Source organism: Drosophila teissieri, chromosome 2L (genome assembly GCF_016746235.2).
Source record: "Drosophila teissieri strain GT53w chromosome 2L, Prin_Dtei_1.1, whole genome shotgun sequence".
Lineage (NCBI taxonomy): Eukaryota > Metazoa > Arthropoda > Insecta > Diptera > Drosophilidae > Drosophila > Drosophila teissieri.
The window spans coordinates 16,786,616-16,812,832 of NC_053029.1; the positions used below are offsets into that span (position 1 = coordinate 16,786,616).

The following is a 26,217-nucleotide window of genomic DNA, read 5'->3' on the forward strand; positions in this document are numbered from 1 at the left end:
CAGAGGCCAACTATCCGGCCCACTCCACGACGCAGATGATGATGATGATGATGGAGATCCCAGATCCCGGCTTCAGCTCCCTTCCTCGGCAGCCTGCTGGCGATGGCACAAGTGCAGATTGCCAGCATTAGATGAAATATTTATATTGTCTATATGAATTGAGCCTACGTCGCCGGTTGGCCCGGCAGTCAGGCAAAAGGTTATTTCTCGCAGCAGGATGCCAATGTCTTCGGATGGTCCAGAGGCATGCAGGAAAATGTATGGGCGATACGGGAATGCTCTTTAAAATATACTAGATCATTTGTGGTTCGCAGGGTAGTCGTACCAATTTGTTCAAAATTCTCTAGATCAGAAAATAGTTACAACTTGGAACTTTGATCAAAAAACAGGACTCCAACATTCGTTGCTCACAAAGTTAAACACACGTTATCCAATTTTCTAAAGCGATACACGTTTGTCCAAATAATAAATAAGTAGCGCAAGCTGTTTTAGATTTTTCACTGAACTACTCAGAATAACAACAGAATATACCCTTCTCATACCCTGGACCATGGATGTGGTGTAGGAAAATATCAGGTAGCGGTAGCGCACACAAGTGTCCGGCGAACGAGTCAAGGAGATATGGGGACCATTTTAGCAGTCACGTTTTATTTAAATATATGCGCGTGCGGGCAGCTGCTCCTCTTTTTTTCGGCCCATGGTTTTGGGGTTTTTAGGTGGGCATCGCCGGGTGGGGCGATGACGACGGCGATGGCGAGTGGCGATGAGTTGTCGCTTGTCTATCCTGTTGGCTACTGTTTCACCAATTTTTCGAATTGAAAAAGTGGCTCAAATGCGTTTGGCAGACCTTTTCCACCCGCCGGGCAGCAAAATTGACAATTCTCTTGCCCAGAAGGTGGGAATAGAAAAAAGGCACTCGATAATCGCTGGTTGGGGGCGACAATTTAAGTGTGTGCCCAGAGAAATATGACTCAGGATCTTTAATTGCAATTGCGATTGCATTTCGTGTACAGAAATTTGAAATTTCAATTACCCCAAGATCACGCGCAATCAGCAACTCACAGTGCAGTTGTTGCTGTCTAGGTCGTTTCTGGGATGATTAACCATTTGGAGGCGACGAAGCCGCTCTTCCTGGTGCATCGCGTGATGCTGCTGGGCTCCTGCTCCTGCTCTCGGCCACTTTATTCCATCCACTCAGCAGCTGCCAAAGACCAAATTGCAATTGTTTCGCTGCTGGGTTTTGTAGGGAGAGATGGGTAGCCATGACTTTGCCAAAACGTTGGATCATTCATTTCACTAAACTGTAACAAGATAAGAGAAGAATACCCAGGAAATTAGCCAAAACGATTTAGACTTTAGACAATTGTAAGATTACAATTACTTATAGATGAAATGAGTTATTAAACATATTATGCAGTTTAAGATATCAGAATCAAACAAACTTTTAATCATTACAATTGTAGCGCCCTACCGATTCGCTTTTGCTTAGAGTGATTTGCCTACCCTTTCGGAACATAGTTTATTTGCCAAGCAGCCTTTTGACATAGTAGTTAGCCTGGCATAGTAATAATAGTAAAGGGGTCTGGGAGAGGGCTAAAAACAGGTAGCTGGCCCGCCACTCGGCAACTGCAGTATCCCATTACATTTATTATTTATTAATAGTGTAATTTATTGTTTCATGGCATTCATGTGAACTGCATGAGCCACTGCACCACCTCGGGAGCCACCGATCGCCACCGTCCGCCATCTCCCACTTCCACTCCCACTCCCACTGCCACCACATCTTCTTATTGAATTAAACGACGACAAGCACGTTGGCCGGCAACCACGTCGATTGCCAAACGGGGCATTAGGTCGTCGCCAATTGTTAGACGAAATATTGGCGCTACTTTGGCGCGACGCTGCCTTTATCTAAGTCTGCACTTGAAAAAATACGGCAAACCCGCTAAGAACTACTAGGTAATCTTAAAAAACTGTGCAGAGAAGCCACTGATCACTAAAAATAAATAAATAAATAACACTGCTTAAAAACAACAATTACTTTTATCGTTTTTTTTTAACATGAAGTTTGTTTCTTTAAAATGATTTGAAACATTGAACAATGCCAGTGTAAGCTACTACCAATTCCCGCCGCCGCCACCGCCGCCGCTCTTAAATTGCAGCAAAGATTCTTAAAGTTAATGGCCCTTCATAAATTTTGTTATGAAATATGTGCGCTTTGGTTTAATATGCCAAGCCGGCGAAGAGAGGCAACCGAGTTGGCGAACTAACCAAGTGGAACGCGGGTCGAAGTCGCCGTGATGATGGCGTTCAGTTTTCCCTGGAGAAAAGTTCTCAGCACACCGGAGTGCCGGGGCATTTCCCTCATGCCTAGGAAACTGGCAAGTGGCATGACAATAAAAATTTACGATTGCTTTTATGGATTTACGAGGTTCTTGTACTTGAGCTTCTGCCATTCGCCATTCGCTATTCGCCGCTCGTTGCCTTTTGCACGCGCTATAATTTGACGCTAATGAGTGTCGAAGTTGATAGTTTGATTTTGGCAAATGGCCTAATTGGTCATGGCTAGCCCGCCGGCACGGTGAGCGGTACTTTCTTCTGGAAAGGTGACGCCCACTGCCCACTGCCCACTCTGGGAAGGATCTCGACATGTCTGGGAGGGAATGCCAATTAAGTACAGAACGTTAATGCTCCCAGTGATTTAATGGATTCTAAATACTCAGTAATGTTAATTAGAAATGCCTGTGCTGCACCGACATTCACCTGAATTGTTTATTTATACACGTAGATTCACGTAAAATCAGCAGATATCCAGTAAAAAACTCTGTTTCGATTCGTTTCACTATCGCATGAGTTTAATCCATCCATTATTTATAATCCAATTCTTCTAGTTATTGCTCACGTTGTACTTTGATACTGATACTTCATTCAGAGAGTTCTTTGTAGCAGCTCACATTACCTTTGGCCAGTGTGGATTGCGCCCTGTAGATCTCCTGATATTCATTACCACTGATTTGTTATCGTCATCTGGGCACTACACTTGGCCACATTCTATCCCCAATTAACCGAATTGCGGACTGCCCGCACTTTCCACCCAATCAAGAGCCTGGTCGCAATGAGAATGATCGCAATAAGCAGCTGCCTATATAGCAGCCTATAGCTCGCATCATGCGCAGTCGCTTTCACTCCTCGCCAAAGCTTGAAATCAATTTTATGACTTGGCCGAAAAGAGTTCTCCCCTGCTGAACTCTGGCCCGGCATAAAGCAAATTTTCACGCAAGCACCAGGCCATAAACCCCAGCCGAAAACCGACGGGGGAAAATAAGGAATAAAAATAAAAACGACACAGAAAGACCCATCCGCCGAATGCATAATTTCACCGACTGCCGCTGGAATTGGTCGACGCCACGGCCTGCCCATTGTCGACGCAACTTTCATTGAATTAAACCCTAAAAATATGAAGCTTATCACAAATCAAGGAGCATTGGAACTTCATCACCTACTTTGAATGCTGGCTACCGCAGACGCGAACTGCAAGTTCAATTTGGAGTCCGAGTGCGAGCGCGGAGCTTCGGGACTTCAGGTTTGACCCACTTAACTGGCAGACGGAGGCAACTACAAAATGCAATATACGAAAATATGTGCCGGGAAGAAGCCGCCAAAAACAATTTACCAATTTATGTTGAACTGCGATGAGGCGATCTGATCCGATACGTTTCGTATCCGTATCGCTTCGTTTCGTTTCGTTTCTCCAACTTGCTGGGTCTTCCAGTCTTCAGAAGAAGCTTACACACTCGTTGACTCCAAACCCGAACTCCCCGACTGACTGGCAAATCACTAAATTTATATGTTTTCTGATTCAAAATATTTATTGCCAAACCGCGCACAAATCCAGAGGAGTTGCCCCAAAAAGGGCACCAAAGTGTTTGGGTTGCCAGCGATTGCCGGGGTTTGCCTGTGTTTTCGGTTCGGTTTGGTTCGGTTCGGCTCTACGGTTCAGGAAAGGAAGTCCCGAAGACGCTGCGCTCAAATTGCCTGAAAAATGGGAGGAGGACATTAAAATTCACCAAATGTATTTATTACGGCACCAAAACCACCGCAGCAAGCCAGAAAGTGATGCCCACCTAAAGGACGGGGACTGACTAAGTGCACTTTACAAAAAGCATAAGAGGTAGAGAAAGGGTATTAAATACTTGGCATTTATTAGTTTCTATTACAAATATTTCAGTTTATACGTTAATTTTTGGTAAATTTGTTCTATGCATTTCAAATTCTTTGCCGAGATATCTTGAGACTCTTTTCACTAATTTAATTTAATAAAATAGTATCATTGGGTTTTTCTCGCTGTGCACTTGGCTCTGGGGTCTCTGGATCTTGCACTTGGCTTGGCGGCATGTTTGCAGATTGATTTGCTGCGCCTTCGAGGGACCCGAGACACTTGCCAGACCGAGCAGGAAAAAGAAGGAAAACGCAGAAATCAATTGTATACCTGTGTGTGTTTATGTATGTTTGCCGAGGAGCATTTAGTGAGCAATCAAAGGAGTTGGGGAAACAGGCAATATCCACACCATCGAATAGCTAGACTTGGACCTAGGCAGCAAAAATTTATTTGCACTGCCCCTGCAGCTGAATTATTTTATTTAAACCGACGAATTCAATTAGAGACAGTGACTTGGTTTTTGCGCCTCCAGTGGGATGCACGAAGATCAAGGCGATGGCGATGGCAGGAGGAGCTGGGAGGATCAGCGGATCCATTGAATTTGCGTTGGCGCTCAGGGCGAGTCCCCTATAAAAAGGTTCGGGTGCGGCATCAGCCTCTCCTCACGCAACTTTCTACAGGGAAAAAATTAATTTTAATCTTGACTTGTCGGATTTAAATATTAGCAAAAACAATTTACCGAATTATATTGAGTATTTTTTATTTTTTGACGCTTAGTACGTACAGAGCGTGTATTCCTTAGGTAAATTTAAAACCAATACAGTTGGAAACCATGAATACAATCCTATATTTCTGTGTGCAAAATATAAACGCCCTTTGCCGTGACAAGTGGAACAGTGGGACGGCTGGCCTTTTGTCTTCTTGGTTCCTTTAATTTGATTTAATTATATGCGCAAGTGATCGCTCCTCTGCTCCGAAAATTCTGGGGGCGTGCAGCATTTCTTCGGCTGTGCCCAGTTTTGTGGGGGGCTGAAACAATATTTCCATCTCCCGAAATGTGACGTATTTTGGGTTCGGTGCTCGACTGAAAAATCACCGCTTTCGACTCTCATTGTGTGTGATGATGGTTTTGCTATTGTTGCCAGCGCTGATCTTTAGGAGTGGCTTGTTAAATTTCACTTGCATGTCGGGGCAGGCTTATCCCCTCCTCCCATTTTTCCCGACCAAATCAAGGTGTTGGGCGTCGATTTATGCGCTTTTCACTTGTCTCGCGTTGGCGATGTTTTTGGCGCAGGAGGCGGAGCTCTGAGTTGAAGAAAAGTTCGAGGTCTAGCGGAGAAAGATGGAAATCGTGTAAGAAAAACAGCTGGAAAATATTTGGCATTCCAATTCTTTTTATAATAATATTATTTTCCAATAAGGTAACTTTTTCAATGTCAAATAGCTGTAACTTAAACAATAACTTATCTTGATATATTATTGGCAGCCCGGACAAATGACTTGGGTTATTTGTCAGCAATTGAACACATCAAAGTGGGTGCAGTGAAAACTATGCCAATTAGATCTAATCGCCGGACATTTCCCAACCAGAAATACAACAAGCTCTTTTGACATTTCGCTGCCGTGGTAGAAGATCAACACGATTCCCAAAACAGCAGCACCGGAATGATTTATCACCGGCTCAGAGCAATCAACATACAAAACCATAACAGATCATGCACCAGCTGAAAAGAAACAAATACACGAATACCAGAAAAGGCCACTAAACCACATAACCGTCTGGCTTTGAAACAAAATCTGGGGAGCAAAAAGACCAATCGCACAAACGACGACGGCGACGACGACGACAGGTGATTAATTGTTTCAAACGCGTAGACGTTACTTAACGCTCCGTCAGTCGGCGGGTTTGGAGCTACAGGTTCAACCTCAAACTCCAGCTCGTAATGTCAAAATCTCCTCCGATTGTGAGCTACCCATATATGGTGTATGGTCTATGGTCTACGGACTGTGTGTGTGAGTGTGTGTGTTTTGCGGCCAAGTGTCGAGCCGAGTGCGAGAACAAAACAAGTTGCATGTCTCAATGAATGAATAGCCGAATAGTTTGAATCACCCAAGCACCTGAAATTCGAAACAAAACAAAAAGCCAAATGCCCGTAACTCGTGAGCAATGACAGCGGTTGAAGTCATGTTTCCGACAGTCCTAGTGAAGTGTTCGTGAGAGCAGGATCGATTACTATGAAAAGGCAATGATATTAATGAAGAAAATGTAAATTTAATACAAAGTTCTTCGAGCGAAAGAATTAAAAGGCTAGGAAATAGTCAATAAGATAATAAGGTGTGCTGTAAGTTGGGAGAATCTTTAGCATCGTAGATAGTAAAGAATTGTATAAATAAAATTCTGTTAAGTAATCCCCAGTCTTCTTGCCTCACGCACCCGCCTCTAACCCTTCTGGGCCGCACTTTGGCGTGCGTCGTGGCTCACCCAAAAAGCCAAGAGGCGAACAACATAGATAAAAAAAAAGCGAATATACGAACTTGAGCTTTGTGCTGGTGTCTGATGTCTGGCCATATGATCCACTGATTGCTTGATTATTATTTTGATTAATTAGCCAAGATTTGGCTAGTTCAAACTGCACGGCCCACGCCCGGAGCTGAGATCTAGCCATTGTGTGGTGACTGCCTCTCAGGTTGATACTTGCCGAGACCTGGGTATTCTATGATTGATTGAAGTTTTCTTTGATAACAGCTTACAATTGAGAAATTATTTACATGAGCTATAATTAAACTTGTTTGTTGTTGCCTGTCATTCGGATTTGGCTTGGATTGGGATGTGGATGTGGATTGCTATTGCTGTTGGAACTCAACCGAGTCTGGTTTATTGAACCGCAGCAGCAGCGCACTTCAATTGAACCACATCGGCGGATTGTGTGGGTCTGAGGCCGCTGGCAAGTGATGTTACCTCTATAAATAATCAGGAAATTGCTTTAGGGCCTGTCAGATGCCTTGAGTTGATTAGCCCGGCCATATAGTGTGTTTAGTGAGCGAGTTCGCAAATGGGCAAATTGGAAATGAGGAAAGCCCGTGAAGATGGGATGGGCTGGCAAGTGATATCAGCCGAAATCAGCCTATATATCGGCAAATTCCATGACAACAATCCCCATTTAATTTTTCAACACATTTGGCTGAAATTGTGTCAACTGTTGCGACTGCTGGACTCATCCTCCAACTCGGCACCCAGTCACGATCCATTAGAAAGCTACCCGAATGCTATATAATTTTAATGCGGGCAACCAGAAGATACCAAAAAAGCCAAATAAAAGCGACGGATGCGTGTCGCTTTCGACTGCCTCTGCCACTGATTTAATTCGGTAAGCGAATGAGACACGACTCTGGCCGAGCATTTGTCCAACTGTAAGGCCTGATAGCCAAAGTTAAAGCCAAAGCCCGGCTCTTCACTTGCCTGCCGAGGGGAACATGCAAAGTGACAGCGCCGACGACGGAGACAATTCCATATTTGGCCAAATTCAAATGCCATTAACACGTACGCCATTTGTCGGACTTCCAGAAGCGGCTGAGTGCGAGGGGTGGGGTTTCACTTGAGGAAAAGCTTCGTCCTTGAAATAGGCATATAAGCAATGCCTTCAAGTTTTACAAATAATTAGTTAGGCCCCCCATAAGTATTATATCCCAGCTTCTTATCCCTTGCATTTCACACCTCAAAAATAAGTGGTTTTATAATTTTCTATTAGAATTTAGTACACATTTGTTTAGAGTGCAGTTTACAACCTGGGTTTATTTGTCCACCGTTTCCGCGTTGCCTTCGTGTCGAAAGCCGGCCAGCACGCATTTCCCCTCAGTGCCAAAAAGCGTTCGACATTTAACACTTGTAAATTTCTTTCACCAGCCGACTTGAACTTTTCTGGCGGCGTTTCGTGTTTGTTCCGAATGGAGCTGAAGTCCTCGCGGGTTCGATTGGGGGATTGCATGGTAACCTGTCGTGATTCTTATTTTAATTTGCTTTGACTTGTGCGCCTTTTTCGGGACGTCTCTCGGCGGCTCTCCACTGGCCATTTGCAGACTTTCCTCGCCGACAGTTATTAGGCCTAAATGCAGAAGCGATGCGGCAATGCGGCGATGTTCGGCTCATTAGCAGCGGGCCAAAAAGGTTTCTGCATTGGCAATTATTGTGAGCCGTTTGCTGACGAGCCCGGCCAAAAGGACGGCAAATAAACCAATTTATGGATGGTTCTGCGAAAATAACCACATCTGGACGGGAATGTTATTAGGCTATTGTTAATTTTGAAAAAGTATTTAATGTTAAGGAATATTATATGGCTTAAACAGGCTTTTTTGATCCAAATCATTTGAAAGGAAAACTACCAAAGCCTGAGCTTGTCCCGCCCAAAAATCGAATAGAGAACATCTATCTGGGTTATAACTTGGCGCAAAGCTGGCCAAGCCGAGACATAAATTTCCAAACTTATCTACGCCGGCGGATCGTGAGCTTGTTGGGGTATTTTCGGGGCTAGCAGCCCGTAGTTCGCAGATCGCAGTTCGCGGCTCGGAGCTGACTACATCTGACAAGTGTTAATTGAATTCATGTCGCTGGTAATCATAATAATAATAACAATATCATGTTGTGCTCTCGGATCCCTCCGACTCTGGAGCGCCCCGAGACATGCGCTTGCCGAGCTTTTGATGTCGGCTCTCGATGTCTTTCCATCCATTCTGTCTGCTCGACATCGTTATAAATTACTCAATTAATGTCAGCGTTTATGTCAGCGCGCCGCCATATAGCCAAACTGAACCGATCCGAGCCGATCCGTGCCGATCCGATCCTGGCCTGCAGTCTGGGATCTTGGCTCTGGGGTCTGAAGCCCGATCCCCGGCCAGAAGATAGGCACATGCAGATAGTACACATAGATATGACATGATAATGGGGCATGTTTAGTGGCTGTCGTCGGTTTAATTAAAAACGGCTTTATGCATAAAACAAAAAGCCCCCTGACTAGCTGACAAGTTGCGCAACTTGACACTTTGCAGCGGCGCTGGAGTGGCGGATGAACTGGTGGACTGGTGGACGGGAAGACTGGTGGACGAGGTGTTCCCGGGCCCTTTTCGGCAAGTTCGCTGCCTAAGTCTTTTGTTTCGCTCGTCGCCACTCGACACAAAAAACGTGCAAAATATGATTTTTTCGCTCTGTTTTGGTTTTTTCCTTTCCATCCTTATATTTTTTTTATAATTTCGAACGTAACTACTGCTGCTGAAAGCAAAATGTCAATTTTGTGACTGGATGGCTTTTGTCTCTTTTGACGCCCTCTCAATGACGACGACGGCGACGGGTCGAACACCCACGCCCTCGCCTCCTAATATTATAAAGATCCGAACTCCGCCTTAAAAATACCCTTTTCAAAAATATTACCTTTGCTGAAAATCAAGACTATGGCACCACTTAATGACATGTCTATTATGTACTTGAATGAAGTACACAAATAAATTGCTTTATTTGAAACAAGTGGCATTTGCATTAAAAACTAAAGGTAGATTTCGCTTTTTAGTATTAAAATTGTAAGGTACTTAACCTAAAGAGCAAGAACTCATGCTTCAAATGGCTCACATTGAAGTGAAGTGTTTCACGGATACTGAAAACTAATACCCGGCACGGGCATAATTAAATCTTTTGCCTATCGCCTTCTCGGTGTTGTAATAAGACAAATCCGATTTCAGCAGTATGCAACAAGTGAGCAACACAACAGGTTGCTCTGCAGCAAATCGAATGTGCGGGTTGAACGCCCAATGAAGAACTGAAAGCGAGGCGCTAAAAGAACAATGTGTCATAGCTACATTCGTGGTATTTTAAAGATCTCGACTGTTCTGCATATACATATATGTACTCGTATGTACGTATGTATTTTTTTTTTTGAGCACTTAGCGCGCTGACAAGTTGAAGCTTTGCGTGGAGCGCGGTCAGGTTGGGTTCGGATTTTGCCTCATGGGGTTTGGAGGCCTGAGCCTCACATTTGAGTTTTTTGATATGCGCTGTCTGTCGCCTGTTGACGGATTTCTGCTTTTTGTCCGGCTCTGGCCCGGTGTGGGTGGCCCACACATATGGCCAAAACCAGAGCTCGGTGCAATTGTTTCGCCGCTGGCGCCTCAGTGCCATGCGAGTATATCCGAGCCTGATTCGAGTCGGAGTCCACATTAAGTTTTCAAATTGCTTTTTTCTCGCTGCGGCGGTTAGATTAAGCTTATTTCCGTATTGAAGTTTCAGCTTTGCGGTTTGAATTAATTAGCCGCCGTGAAAACAAAGTCCCGGCCAGTTCTTAGCATATTATGAGTGCAAAAGCCAATCTTTATGGTTCTGTGTGCGGTCGAAGCCACAACGCCAACGCCAACGCACACGAATTTGAATTTCATATTTCCGAACGAATCCGAATCCGAATGCGAGTCTGAAGCCGAGTCGAAATGCCAGCGAGACAATCGTAATTATTAATAATGCAAATAATTATATCGATTTCATTTCAGGGGCGTTGTCTGCATGTGATTTGCTCAGAAGGTTCTTATTCTTTTTGTGTCGAATCTGTGGCTCGGTTCGCTTTGATCGCTCTGATCGCCTGGCAGTGTGGGAAAAAAGTTCTCATTTGGCTTTTGCCACTTGATGGTTTTTTTCTGGGTTCTGTGTCGGTTTCGCTTCGGTTTTGTTATGGCTAATTTGCCTGCGCTGCATTTTGGTTTCCTTTTGATTAATTTGACGTCGACGAGTGCACGGCATCGGATTTATGACTTGGCCCAGCCGTAATTTCGGCCAGTTCCGCCGAAGTGTTGTGTGTGTTGTGTGTGTGGCATGAGTTATGGACAGTCGGGATTGCCCTGCTCGTGGCTAATCACTGCTGTCACCCCTACACATATGGAGTATCGCTGGAGGCGATGGAACTCGGCTAGAACTGCCAGTCTTAGGTGGATACTTATTTATTATAGAAGAAGTTAACATATGCAATGAAATTTTTTAGAGAACATCTTTGATCACTTGAACGATCCAAAAGTTCTTCCCCTATGCATTGCCCAATATGGCTATCGTAAGCGAGAGCGAAACCCAATTGCCAATAGCCCGGTACAAGACTTGGCCTAAACGTTTGCTGTTGTTGGCAGCACTTCACAATCACGGCGATTAGATCTTAATACAGAAAATGGCGTTTACTCAACACACGATCAGCGCCCGAGCCGAGAACAATCATAATTAAATATTAATTTACACTCGGCGCGTTAAGCAAACAACACGTACAGCTTATTGGCCGTAACAACGAAAATATTATTACCTATACCCGATAAAAGCAACAGCAAAGGCAAAAACAATGCCTGTTGTCTGTCAATATGTACAGCTGCGGCGCCGGGCAGTATTCCACAATTTGTTTCATGTGCCGATTGAAATTATTAAATATTAATGGCCAACGAGCTGGTAAAACGTGTCGTGAATATCTGAATTTAAATACTAATAATTTTGATCGGAAAAATGCATTTAAAAATGCATTTTGAGCGAACCTGGGCGATCGAAGATTAATTAAACTGCCACGGCGACGAAGCCGGGCCCAAAATGCCGCTACCAAAAACCGCATGCGTTCCAAAGGGGCGTGGCACTTGGGGCCGACGAACGGCAGCACGCGCACTCAAAATCAAAATACAAACCTTATAAAAAACCTGGCTGTCCCCGGTTCTGGCGAGTGCTGTCTAGCAAATGCAATATGACTTTCAAGTGGCAGCTCTATGGCGTGGTTTCCTAATAGACCAAAAAGCTACCGCTTGCCCCAGCCGAACTCGGAAGCAAGTGGAGGCATCGTCTCAGGGAATACCCTTACAACGGGGTAAAATAATTTAAAAAACGGGCAAACAAGAAAGATTTCAACTGAGTTCGACAGTCTCATATGAAGATGATACTTTCCCAATTTAGTTTAAAGATGTCAAAAGACTATATCAATCCTGTTCTTCAGCAATCCTCTATATCAATCCCTCGAAATTTTCTATTATTATTATTATTGTACATAAACTTCCTTGGGTAATGAGAGATATATCGCATATGGAGCGAATCGCACCTGACTTTGTGAGGCCCCGAGTTCTGGCAAGAGTAGCAGCTTATGAACAAAAAGTAAACTGCAAGTTGTGGAGCGTTAGAAACTGCGTGGACGGCTTTTATAATAATGCGAGTGAGCTGAGCCCGAGTGGCCTGAGATCCAGATGGGGATGCAGGGTGGGTGGGGCTTTTCGCCACATAAAGTAAGGTGCGGCTGGGCTGCAGAGCGGAAAAGCGGCAAAGCGGCAACTGGAAAACGCGTTTAATTGAGCTTGCCTGCCTGCAAGCTGGCTGCCCACTAGCGCCATCTAGCTGCGTGCGGCTGCACCAAGAGCCGGCTTTGTTGATTTGTTCAGTTTGCCTCGAAAAAACCGAAAACAAAATCGATGATTCATCGCTTGGTTTGTTGTTTTGAGTGGATTTCGCCAACTGCAGCAGGCCCACCAAATACTAGACTGTTGGCGCTTGCCGCCTGCTGCTGTTGTTGATGTTGATGTTGCTAGTTGCAGTGTTGCTGGTTGCTGGTTGCTAGTGTTGCTGCTTGACGGTGACGGTGACGCAGTCGCAGTTGCAGTTGCAATTGCAGCTGCGCCAATTCTCCTCCGGTTTGCCGTTTGCCGTTTGCATTTCGGTGCTTTACGTTCAAAACAATTATTATTCTGGCAATTAATTTTGATTTAAGCAGCGATTTTCAATACATTTCTATACATACAAACGGCTTCATATGTATAGTATATAGTACAGACTGCTTTCCTAGCCTTTTGGAACCCCCCATTGAGTCTCTCTGACGGTTGAATGTCTCGATTTCTGTGGATTTTCATTTCGAGTGCAGCGATAAATAAGCGACACCTACATTGCATTTCCGAGATTTCATCTTTTAGATTGCGATGCGATTCAAACAGTTCGTCCGATAGATAAAACTGGAGGTTTGCAAAGACGCCGATTTTAACGAAAGTAATGGGATGAGGGAAATAAGTTTACTTCCTTCCACGAAACTATGTTAAATGCGATGACTTCTGTTTGCTTGAGTTTTATTTATTAAAAAAATTATATTTAAATACATGCAAGTAAATGGCTACCTCCACCATATTTACAAGGCTTAAATCATAAAGTATAAGTTAAAATAAATTATAAGATTAAACTAAAAGTTAGTGTGTGGTATGAATTGGGGTTCATTCTGTGGCACCGTTTTGATTTGTACACAAACGAGTTTTAACAATGATCTATAATACAAGGAATTGGCAACGAAAACAATCTAAGGCTAAGCTCTCAACTGCGATATGAGTACTGGAATAATTTAGCGATAACTCTAATTAAATATTTCTGGTAAACTAGGGACCCTAAGAGGCAATAAAATTGCCCTGACTAATTTTTGGCACTGACTTTTCCCTGAATCTGACTTCTAACTTTGGTTAAACTGACTAAGAATATGGACTAACGTTGAAGATTAATAAATGGCCGGTGGTGGAATTGAGTAGTCCCCGCCCTCCTCCTCATCGCCGTTGCTGCTGCCCACACTGCCGGCGTAGTAGACTTGGTGGGGATGGGGGTTGTGACCCTCCTCGTAGCCCTGGAGGTGCTGCTGAAGCTGCTGCTGATCGAAGCCACCTCCTGACCCACTGGGACCTCCGCTCTGCTCGCTCTGGCAACCGCTTTGCAGGTGCTTGGCCAGCAGGGACATGCGCGAGAAGGACTTGGTGCAGGTGGGGCAGGAGTACTTCTTCACGTCCGAGTGGGTCTGCATGTGCGCGCGAAGATTGGACCTGTCGGCGAAGGCACGGTTGCAGTGTTGGCAGCTGAAGGGCTTCTCGCCCGTGTGGGTGCGGATGTGACCCTGGAGGAGCCAGGGTCGCGAAAAGGCCTTGCCGCAAATGGGGCACTTGCAGGGCAGGGTGTGTGTGCGAATGTGCATCTTGAGGGCGCCCAGGGACACGTAGGTTTTGTCGCAGTTCTTGCAGCTGAAGACCTTCTTCACCTGGTTGCCCTCGGCCGAAGGACAGTGGAACTGCTGGTGCTTGGAGAGTCCCGAGTAGGTGGAGTAGCTCTTTCCGCAATCCTGGCAATGGTATCGCGGCACTCCCACTGGCTTTTGCATGCTCTGTGCCGAGGCTACATTAGCTGCCTGAATCAAAGCCGAAGCCTGATCCGTGCAGAACTCGGTTTGGTCGACTATGGCACCAGATCCTCCAGGCTGGCTTCTGATGATCTTGTACTCCGTGCTTTCGTAGGCGTGCGTTTGCTGATGCTTCACCAGTCCTGCATAGGTGGCATAGCACTTGTTGCACTGCTGGCACTGGTAGTACAGGTCGTTGCTGCTCTTGATCTTCAGCTGGTTGAGGTCCTGATTCTCCTGGTCCTCCTCCATGTCCATCGGAGGCGACGGATGCTGCGGATGCTGGGGATGCTGCGGATGCTGCGGAGCCATGTGTTGCATGCTAAGCAAAGCTCTTGCCACGTTCTGCAGATTCATGTTCTCGCTCAGCACTCTCCGCTGGGCTACGGAAAGGTCCTCGGGTTCGGCCAGTGGAGTGGGGGGTGGATAGAACAACTGGGGTTGTGGCACCGGAGCTATCTCCTCTTTGATGTTCTGCATCTTCATACAGTCCTCATACTCGGCTATGCTTTTGAGTAGGTTGTTATTGTAGTTTCGCAGGGGGAACTGATCCTCATCAGTGGGTTCAACCTTGATGATGGTTGGGCTAGCATCTCTGGCGTATCCAAGAGGGATTTGCTGCTCTGGTTCCGGCTCCGGCTCCGGCTCCATTACCTCCTCCTCGGGTGGCAGCTCGAATTCACCGTAGCCGAGGCGGGCCAGGCTCTTGGCGATTTCCTCGCGGGTGAAGACGTCCGGAAAGGCGCGGGCTATCTCACGGGTTTCCTCCCAAATGCGACGGGCCAACTGCTCCTTGGTCTGATTCATGGCGGCATCGAAGCGGCGCCTCATTTCAATGGGCACCGGCTGAGGTTCTGGCTCCGCTTTGGCCATCCAATGGGGCTCCAAAGGCACGGCTGCTGAGGCCACACTCAAGTCCACGGGTCCCTCATCTGTTGACATCAGCATAGAGTTAGTATGTGCCTGCTGGATCACTTCCATAACCTCAAACCTACCATGACTTAGGTGATCCTCTGGACTGGACTCCTCCACCATTATCGGACGCTTCTTGAGCGGACAGCGGCTGTACTTGAGTTTATCCATGGTTGCGTTGTGAATATTCCTTATGGTTACTGATCAACGATCTTCGATTTTGTATTTAATACCGATCCTTGAACTTAAATCACTGCTCACACATTTGCTTTTGCCACACGCGTCTCGATCGCTGGGAGTTTCTCGCTCGAATGATGCAACCCAGCGAGGATCAGTCTGGTTTTATAGACTCCCGATCAACCCCCTGGCAGGACGATCAACCCCCTGGGCAAAAAGGATCTTGGCGTCTACCTACTTCCGATGTCGCCCGGGATTCTGTAAATCCACCCCGAACCACGAACCACGAACCACGAGCCAAAGATCCATTCAGCGTTCGAGCCACAGCTGTGCGTTCATTGAACGCAGATACAGCTGCAGATCGGGCGATCCGGCAATCCGGGGGTACCACGGCCATGTAGAGAGTCGTCGAGAGAGGGAGGGAGGGCTCTGGAGACGAGAGGAACAAATCTGTGTGTAAAAAGCGAGCACGTGCCACAGGGCTCTCTCCGTTCCACTAGCCGATCCGATCCCGATCCCGATCGCCACCAGCTGCCTCTCTGCTTCAGCTCGTATTTCCCCTGATTTTCAATGGTGTGAGTGCGAGTGCGAGTGTGAGTGAGCGGCAGCTGGTGGCGAGCTTGCTATATACCCGATCAAGTTTATTTATAAGCCTCTTTCGGGCCCGCCTCACACGATCGCTTTTTACATAAGCCTTACACACGGTTGCTCTTCGGGAGCAGGTGAGCTTGCTCTTTGGATCCCCGCCAAGAGAAGCTTCGTGCCCCAACAGAAATGTCACTCTCTTCGCTCTTTGGGGCGCTCTTGTTCCAACTGCCAGTCGTCCCCCGGATTTAAGAGATAGCTTTCTGTGCTACTCAGAGGGTATTTTAGCTATCGTTTGAATAAGCTGCTTATTGGCCTGGTGTTCACTGCTCAAATTTTGTTAAGCTGAGCTTAAGAGATCAAACTTTCTGCTGAATTTCCTGATCAGAGATTAAGGAAATTATCCCCATATATTTGAATACCAACATAGTAAAATCATTAGGATGCATATATTAATAAAGGTACAAAAAGTTTTCCCATTTGTGTCTTCAAGCTTTAATTCTTGAGCATAATGCGATCCTTTGTTACAGATCTCGCTGTTACAGAAGCACTTAGGTTGCCAGTTGATCCTTATCGGAGCGATCCTCTCCGGCTGGCAGCTGAGCAGGATCAGCACGTGACATTGGCTCCGCCATTAAATCGACCCCAGCAACAATGCAGTGTACCCACTTAGACGTCCACAGAAATATTAATCACCAGGACAAACAGCGCGCAGATCTAAGGTAAATCAACCTTTCCCAGAGTATTGTTCCGGTCCTCCTCCTCCTCCTCGCATATCGGTGCACTCGGCAGAAGTAACCCCCTAAAGGCCATGAAATTTCAATTCCCGATATTAAAGAATCTCGCCATCTGCCAGAGACCAGAGACCTCCAATCCACCCCAAAATGGGCATGTGCCCGCACAGTTACCTGGCTTTATTTTCCCGATCGCAGCCGAGTGCCTTGGAATGCGCCAAAAGAGAGAGGTTCGTGCAAATCTACCTGGCGCAGTTGGCCCACCCCAAAATCCGCAGCATCACCAGACAACCTTCGTCGGAATATCGGTGGTGCTGATGGTGGTGGTGGTGGAACTGCTGTTTTGGACGTTACTTTCCGGCCAACCCCTCGGCGAGCGTCTTGCAAGGAGTCGCACCCCCCGACCGTCATCCAGTCCCACATCTGCCGACTGTGACACGTACCACAAGGAACTGATTTCGTCTTGGAACCGATTATTCCATGCCACGGGTATTTGGCGCCAAAATCCTGTAACGAACCGGTGTGCTCAGTTGGCCGAGATGTGTTGTGATCTCCGTAACGTTAACAATAGGAAACGATCGCTGCTGTGATAGTACATTGGAAAGTGAATTTGAATTATAATTAACTGCTGCTGGAATTGTAAAACTATTAATCAGCCCTTGATGCATCGTTGGCTCATCTTTTATTGTGAAATTTAAACTTAGGGTAATGAGGTATACCTACAATACTCTTATATCAAAAAGAAAAGATACTGATCTTTCATAAAGGAATCAAGATTCAAAAAACGTAAAGAGATTGTGATAAGTAGACTTCTAAGTCCTCTGAGATCTCTAAAATCTATTTGAGCATAATAATGTTTACTATTTACATAATGATTTTCAACAACAATATGGAAAATTTGAGAGGAAATTCTGCCAAGGAAAAGATTTCACTGAACATTAAATCAGGATAACTGTCTTTAAATACCCCTTTAGTTTTCTAATTTCTAATAAAGTCTATATTTGACAAAATGAAAACATTTGAAATATGTGCCCATCCATCATCTTAATTCAAGCCCACAGCTCAATTGTGTCCCTGGCCATCTGCCGATGATCATTCGATTTTGACCATGGCCAATTTCACCTTCTGCTGGACAGCCCTCGAAGACTGCGGCGGTGGCAACAATGAGGATAGTGTCATCAAACCCTGGAACGCTGGGACGCCGGGGAAAAGCTAACTGCACATCACCTGGCAGGTAAGAGGTAAACCGCAAAGGCTAACTGTCCCACACAGATTTCCACTGCTCCACAGCTGAGTGCCTCACTTCAAAGTGTCAAACGGCCGCACAGAGTCGCATAATGAAGTGCAAAATGCCATTAATTTGCCGCCGTCAAGGTGGCAAGTATCTGGGCATCCAACCATCCGAGTATCTGAGTATCTGGGTATCTGCTGGCTGCAGCTGCGCTCGGGAGCGGACAAAAGAAAGTCGGGCGGCGAAATAGTCGTTCAGAGAAGTATGCAGAAATCCAAAACGAATCCGATCCAGAGCGCCTGTCCCAGCCACACGCCGACTTTTGTCTCACATTGTCACGAGCTGAAGGTTTTTCAAGCCACTGAGCACACAATGCGGGAGAAATACAAGACAAATACAAGGAAAATACAAGGAAAATACAAGAAAAATGCTATGCGATGCTATGCGATGCAATGCGATGCGATGTCGCCCAGACCGAGCTGCAATCAAAACAAGATCTTAGAACTATTGGCGCCTGATACGGCGGGGGAAGCTCCAACTCCAGCTCCAGCTCCAGGTCAGCGAGCATAAACGCCGCTTTTGAAATCCGATATTATTATCTGGCCGGAGAACACGGTAACGGTAATTATAATCGAATAAAAGCAGACAACAGTCTGAAGCTTCCGACGCCGCATAAATTAGTGCCGACTCCGGAGATCGAGACGGAGTCCAAGAAAATATGGAAGCTACGTCTATAATTCAAACTAATTTGTTTTATTGACAGCGTGTGCGCTTCGATAAGAGACTAAGAGACCCACCACACACACTCTCAAATTGGTCAATTATGTGGGGTCTGAAGCCGAAGAATCGGGACTCCAAGGCGTGTTTCATTAGTCGGAGTGACAATAAATTAAGTTTCGACTTCATCGCCGCTAATTAAAATGCGCTCTTGAGATATTAATCTGCTGGGAAGAAGCTTAGTTACTAGTCTCAGTGGTTAACTACACAGGAAACAAAAGTTCACTCTATACCTGATCCAAAAATAATTAAAGGCTTGGTTGCGATACTTGCATTTAACCAATATCAGTATCAAAATAATATTTGTAAATATATGTGACTGCATTTCTTTCAGTGTATCTGTAAAGTTGGTTTTTCGGACCACCCGCCTGGCATTGGAAAGATAGATCGATCCGCTGATCGCCAGCTTTGGCGCTCTCATCTCGAACTAATAATCACCGGCGAGCTTGTGATTTTATTTTCATAAATGAATCACGATAATAAATTGTTTATGTTTCGTCGGTTCTTCATGGGAAAAAAAGATTAGCATCAGCGTTTATGTTAATGCAATGTTGAGACATCATAAAAATGAGAAATTTGCCGCCTTATTAGTTGCCATCCGAACAAATTTGGCAAAGCTGAATCACTTGCAAATATGTTTGCATATCCGAACATCTTGAGATAATTTCTGGGGTGCTCAATTTAATTTGCTTATCAATGACAAACATCCTTTTGGGAATTTCTTTGGTAAAGCTGAAGGGCATGTTGAAGTTCAAGTTCGCTATCGCTTTTTGGGGATTAATTCACTTAGAGAGTACAGGAAAAAGACACTCGATTTGATAAAATATCTGCTTAAATGTTCCATATTAGTATTACACTTATGTTACGACTCCACACATCATTCCCATTTGTGATTAGTTCACTGTACTAAAATATAATTACTCGTCCATTGTGATACCTTACTCAATAGCAAAGCCACACCCATTTATTTACCTAAAGAAGGACCCCCATATGATGGCCAATCAATTAAGTAGCATTGAGTGCCTAATACGGAACATAACTATGCCATTATGGAGTGCGAATGTTCCCATGACCGAACAATTTTCACTTGCAGGGACGGTGAGAAAGGCAGAAGGCGGAGGAGGAGGAGGAGGATGACGATTCCTGCTCGAGAGGGTGGTCAGGATCAGGTCCACGTCATCTCCCTGAAGGATTCTGACCGATAAATAACTTACCCACGCTCTGCGAAATACGGGTTCCGGCTGGATTTCGTCGCGGCTTCGGTGCAGTAAGGACTAAGGGATGATCCCTGGCAGGAGTTATTTGTTATTGGAATCACGTGACAAGTTGCTGGCTGGACGTCGAGGGGGTTGCCACCATGCCACCGCGCCACTGGGAACCCGAAACAGAAATCATCCCACGGGATTCAATTTATGCGTGTTTGAATGTTTTTGATTGCGCGTTGCTAATTCAAATAAAATTCAACTGCTCGACTACTCCTGCAGCAGTAACTCGTCGATATTTTTTGTGGTGAGCAGGAAGGAGTCAAGTTGCGTGCTGGTGGTTCAGATGGAGGATGGTGGATGGTGAATGAGCTGGTTCAGCTGGTGGTGCTGCTGCTGCAACTTCAGCCTCATTTGCTTTTGTTGTCGTGTTTTTGTGGGCTCACTGCCTTTGTAATCCAATGCTTGAGGGTGCATCAATTTAGCTGACAGCTTTCGCATGTTTTTCTCTTTTTTATGTTCCCTGGCCATAATGAAGTCAAAAGCATTTGTTTGCCCGTGGGATTCCTAATTAAACGAATTAAGTGCAGGCGAAAACTCTTGGGAAGAGTCCCATTTTTTCTGCCAAAAAATCTGTGTTGAAAACGGCAGCAAATGTCGCCCTAATTATTACAAATGATTCCGATTTATATTTTATGCTAATTTAGACGGCACAACCATATTCGAGCTGTCAGCAGTCAGCATTGTATTTACATAAATTTGAGCTATGAAAATATTTGAAATTATTGCCGCTATATGGTTGGGAATTTCCCTCACCCATGCACCTGAACAGAAGTCCAGAAGCCCAGAAGTCGGTCTATAAATACGGTTGGGGCCGTATAATTGATTTATGGCCAATGGATTGCCGCACGCCCAAAATCCCCGAATGGGCCGAGGGGTCGCAGTAGCTCCTAAATTTAGACGCAGCTAAAACAACTAATTTAGCCGGATTCCCGGCAGCGTGTTCTTCACTTTTGTCACGTTCATGGGCAAATGCTTGGCATCATCATCTCGGGGCCATCTTCTCCCCCCAGGAGAACGTGTCCGTTTGTTTGTTTTCGGGGAGTGAGCCTCTGTCGCAGGCACTGTCACAATTGACACTGACAATGCGGCAGGTACACGATGTCACCTCATTCCATCCCCATTCCATGGCCACCATCCCAGTGCCACCATCCCATTTCTTCGGCTACTGTCCCATCGGATCCCGGGAATCCGTTCCGGAGACGTGCCGTTAAGTTGTCAGTGGGTGGGACTTCGATTTCCATGTCTGCCGGCTCCAGTTGCACTTTCGGAGCGGAGCAGGCGCAGCGAAAGATTAATTGAACGTGCGCCGGCGAGTTATTAATCTTCTCGAGCTTAGTTGCCTGCGTTGCAGTGAGAACAAATTCTAGAACATGTCAACTTAATAAGGAGAGAATATCAGAGCTGTACTAGCTACCTGTTTATAATATTACCGACACGGCATCGTTTTAACAATAATCAACTCCAATTCCTATAAAATCTCATTTGATTGGATGTACAGAATATTTAAGGAACCAGTTTTTGGAACATATAGATAGAGATATTTAATTTTTGAACTAAAACTAAACTATATTTTTCCGAGTGTGCCAGTGGCCATTGTTTCTAAAATACTGTGTGCACTTCCCGCGCTGCGGTGTCAGCTAATGGGACCCGCCACTTGAGCCTTGATTATCCGGCCACATATGCAGCTGCCGCTCTCTCCGCTTTCGTGCTGGTTTTGATTTTTTGTTGGGACCCCTAATTTGTTTATGACTCCGATAATGCAATTTTTACTTGCAACGATCGGGGGCAGCAATCACATAAATATATTCACTGATCTGCTGGGAGCAATTACCGGGCCAGCCATATTTTGTCACTTTTTTCTCCTGCCGGGTGAAAGTTGAGGCATTTTTATGGCAGAACATAATTTGGCTGCGGCGATATAGCCGAGATCTCCGAATGCTACTTTGTGGAATTCGATATCCGCTCGATCTTAATTCGCCCTGCTTGGGCTGGGTCCGTTTTTTCCGCTCCCAATATCGAACAATGAACAGTCATAGACTTCAGTCCCCACACCCAAAAAAAGATTGACAATATTGCGTAGCGATGAGCACATGCCAGAACTTGCCACAATAACTACGCAGCTGCTAGGCCATTTCGGTTTCGTGATTTCATGAGGAAACGTAATTCAGTCCTAACACTCTTCCAAGTTCACCCAAGGCACCGAAGATACTACTACCCTTGCCCTATCAAACGATTTGATAATTTTTTATTATTTATTTTGATGTTCAAATCAGGTCATGGCATAATTATCTCTAAATGTAACCCATATACTCGCATTGTTTCCCATAGCGATGCAAAAGTAATGACATTTTAGGGTATGCATTACGTTTTATAGGGTATATAAACGTCTCCTTGGCAACCCAAAGCAAACTCAACTGCTGAACGAAAATGGCGCACGGAAAGTATGTAGCACCTTGAGTCGCAAATTCGCAGATAGCTGAAAGGAATCACCACCGAACTTGGAACCGGATTTCCACGGGGGAAGTTTCCGATTTCTGAGGAAGAGAACACCTGGATGCGAATCGACGGGGTCTAAGGTGCACGGCCGGCGATAAAGAGCCGCAAGTTTCACTATTTTGACGCACCGGTGTCTGCCGCATAAAATCACAAGGGGTAAGTGCTACACTGCGAGAATGATTTATTTTCGACTACTATTCTTACTTATTTGGAGAAAGGTGAATCTCCCATTCCCATTGTTATTTTGTTATGTTTGTATTTCGCCCAGTTTTCTACATTTAAAAACGTATTTTACTTAAAAGAAGAGTTGGATCCGTAATTGTTTTTCTCGGTGTGACATTTATGAGTGTGTCTTGGGCAAACAAATAATATCATATCAGCTCGGCTTCTTTGGCAAATGCTTATGCAAATAAGGCAGAAACCGAACGATCCGACGAACACTTGCGTCATCCGCAGTTCATAAACATTCAATTGGATCGGATAGGAACCGAAAAGGGTTGTCAGAGGAAGTGCACACCTTGCTCCATTAGCATAGAATTAACCCCGACGACTGCGAGATTGAGATTCCCACAGTGCCGCGGACTTGTTTATTAACATGTGACAATTATGCTAACTGCAATAACCCTCAGCCAACCCCTAGGCTTGCCAAGATTTTCACTTACCCGGGACTGCAGCTCGAACCCATCCCAAACCGGATGCAATCAGGGATCAAGGGCAAGCACTCTAAGAATATGCTAATTTCGTTTGCCACCGACCGTGTAAATTACACTTGGACATGACGCGATGCGGATAACACCTGGGCATCGGAAGGAAGTGGTTCCATAGATGGGAAGCGCGGAGGTTGGATCTCATTAATGCCGCGAGGTTTCCCACAGTACTTACCTGGTTTATGTGGGGACATTTCTGGTTACTTCCCTGGGGCGATCAAGGATTCGAGTTGTTAAATAAAGGCTGCTTGAGTGCAAATCAACCGAGAAAGCCCACATTTTGCTTATTATTATTTGGTTGATTTTAATGAAACTTTATCACGAAGTTCTTGGCGTACAAGCATACTTTACAGAGATAAATACTCATTATGGTGGATAATAAAATTTCAATTACCAATTATGTATTAAGCTTCATTTAAAGTTTAGAAGCAAGACTTGTTTTCAGTCTTCTTTCAGTCTTCCTTCAGTCTTTCCTTTCGTTTTCCTAAAAAATTAAAAAAAATCACACTGCCTCCTCAAATTAAATTAAACAAGATGGGCTGGCGTGTCTCAACGCGCTCAGAGAAGTCCACCACCACACAAGATCTCTTCGAGGGCCCCACTCCTCGCCACTCCCTGCTGTCCGGAAGGTACAAACAGAGTTTCGCCTATTTGACGCTGAGGACTCGGATGCCGGGAATTATGCAGCAGATCATTATGAGGCTCCTATCCGACGTCCCGGATCTGGTGAACACATACGGCGAGGAAGTGCGCAAGGATGTCAGGCTAATAGTGGATGCCATTGAGCGACTCAAGATGGAACTGAACCGGGATCGGCAGTTCCTGCTGTTCCACGGTGCGGAGCCGGACAAAGTCGAGTGGAACGCCTTCATAACAGAGATGCCACGCCCCAAAAAGTCCTTTTTTCGCGCCTGTTGGCTGCATGCCGAGTGCTACTTGTACCGGCGGATCTTTTCCTTCTTCGAAAACAGCCGCCACCTGCACAAGTACGACTGCTTCGATCACCTGAAAAAGGAGGATCTGATGCTCAGCGAGGTGGCCATGGGAGCGTTGGCCAGAGCCACGCGAGGATTGCCCAAGAGCTTCGAGGTATTCAGCAAGCTTCTGCGGATTGACCTGTGGGGAACGCACTTCGAACTGCAAATTGGCAACTTTGATTTCGCGGAGGAAGATAACAAGGACGATATAGATGTCCTGGTTAAGGTGGCCGACATCGATAGGATTCTGCTCGTAGATGACTCCACTCTGATTTGGAACTGCTTGATGAAGGCGAGCAAGACCAGCGGGAAACGCATTGTGGACTTCATCTGCGACAACGGAGGCTTCGAGTTCTTCACGGATATGCTCTTGCTGGAATATATGGTGGACAACAACCTGGCCACCCAAGTGCGTCTGCATGTCAAGGCCATTCCGTGGTATATATCCGATGTTACGCGTGCCGATATCGAATGGACAATAGACTTTCTGACTGGGCACCAGGATGAGACGCTTTCTGCGGTGGGCAAGAAGTGGGCCCACTTGATGAAGTTCGAGAAGATCGTCATAGCTCCAACCTCCCACTTCTGGACTGGTCCACAACCCTATTTCGTTATGGTGGAGTCGGATATCGAGCTCTATCGTTTGCTCACCACCTCCAAGTTGGCCATTTTCAAGGGGGATCTGAACTACCGAAAGTTGCTGGGTGACTATATATGGGATTCGGCCGAGGAGTTCATCACTTGCCTGCGGGGCTTCAGACCCACCAATATATGTGCCTTGCGGACTGTCAAGTGCGAGGTGGTTTGCGGACTGCCGGAGGGAATGGCGGACACGCTCCTGAGGAACGATCACAACTGGATGATATCGGGCAACTATGGCGTTATCCAGTACACCGATTCAATGAAGTGCTCCTGCGCCTTGCCAGGCCAAGACAGCGATGAAAAAGACAGCCGTATGCCGGGCGTGCACCACCAGGTGCCGCACTCTCAAAGGTCGACCTTAACTCTCCAACCCCAATAAATGAGTGCGAATTTGTCAGTTGAAAATCGAATGGCCCCGTTCCACCCACTCGGAATCAGGTTGGCTGCAAGTGCTCCTCTCGCAAAACAAAGCCCGAGGACTTTTTGGGCCCGGCTCTAACAGCGACTCTCTTTCGGCCAATTGCCGCTTGACTAATGCTGTTGTTTTTATAGATGGCGCGCACATGCGCACCCATTTGTCCTGGCGACTACCAATTTGGAAATGGAAAGTTGCCACGCCGCCACATGTTGCCCAAGGCGTGAATCTACGGCAGCAAAAAATGTGAAAATTAAATATGTGCTGATTAAATTGATTGTCTCCCGGAATCAAATTTGTCACAGAACTACCGACTTTGAAAACTCATATATATGTATATGTATAGTTGCTGATCCCAATCGTGGATTCTGTTTCCTATTAATTTAAAGTAGCCAAATGTTGCTTGACTTCACTTTCTGCTCAGGCAGGCAATTTTCTCTTTTGTTTGAAACATCTTTTGTGAAGAAAATAATATTGCTCTACTAAGAGAAAATAAATTTCCCAGGCTCATTTTCCATTACTTTTTCAGCCCATTGCACCTCAATAAATATTATATCGATGGGAGACCAAGATCGTCGCTTTAGACTCGGTATCATGCAGAGCTTTCTCAGTAATTTGAAACCATCCAAAAGTAGCGACTAATTGCAAGAATGCTCCTTTAAATTCTGCCTAGTCAAATCAAATCATTTTACTTGATTGCCCATTCCAAGTGAGTAAATATAAGAAATCAGCGATCTAGAAATATTACAAATCAAATGCACATTCTCACAGTTATAAAGGAGGCAAATTCTGAAAAGAGCAACATGAGGCCGCCGAATTCCGCTGCACATTTTCCGCCGCTGATCAAGTACAGTTTCCGAAAAATCGCTGGCCATTAATCATCAGTATAGCAATGTTTGAGAACTCGACTGATTTATTTTCCCACCAAAACATACATAAAAGCCACCCTGCCGTCGGACAGG

At 45.5% G+C, this 26,217-nt stretch overlaps 3 protein-coding genes and 1 long non-coding RNA gene across 4 annotated transcripts; 1 reads left to right on the plus strand and 3 right to left on the minus strand.

The window, feature by feature from the left end:
• Window positions 1-4,604: 4,604 nt before the first annotated feature.
• Window positions 4,605-5,224, minus strand: LOC122626782. Its single transcript, XR_006326735.1, has 2 exons — window positions 4,899-5,224; window positions 4,605-4,833 (listed from the first exon to the last, which is right to left on the minus strand). It is a non-coding gene; the product is annotated as an uncharacterized LOC122626782 (long non-coding RNA).
• Window positions 5,225-7,938: 2,714 nt separating this feature from the next.
• On the minus strand, window positions 7,939-8,145 carry LOC122625993. The gene has a single exon (XM_043806086.1). The coding sequence runs from the start codon at window positions 8,143-8,145 to the stop codon at window positions 7,939-7,941; it is 207 nt and encodes a 68-aa protein (XP_043662021.1).
• Window positions 8,146-13,671: 5,526 nt separating this feature from the next.
• Window positions 13,672-15,420, minus strand: LOC122626594 (zinc finger protein 135). The gene is made up of 2 exons (XM_043806913.1): window positions 15,333-15,420; window positions 13,672-15,269 (listed from the first exon to the last, which is right to left on the minus strand). The coding sequence occupies exons 1-2, from the start codon at window positions 15,418-15,420 to the stop codon at window positions 13,672-13,674; spliced, it is 1,686 nt and encodes a 561-aa protein (XP_043662848.1).
• Window positions 15,421-23,664: 8,244 nt separating this feature from the next.
• LOC122625857 (damage-control phosphatase ARMT1) lies at window positions 23,665-25,585 on the plus strand. Its single transcript, XM_043805891.1, has one exon. It carries the CDS (start codon window positions 23,756-23,758, stop codon window positions 25,217-25,219), a length of 1,464 nt encoding a protein of 487 aa, XP_043661826.1. The 5' UTR covers window positions 23,665-23,755; the 3' UTR covers window positions 25,220-25,585.
• Window positions 25,586-26,217: the final 632 nt, after the last annotated feature.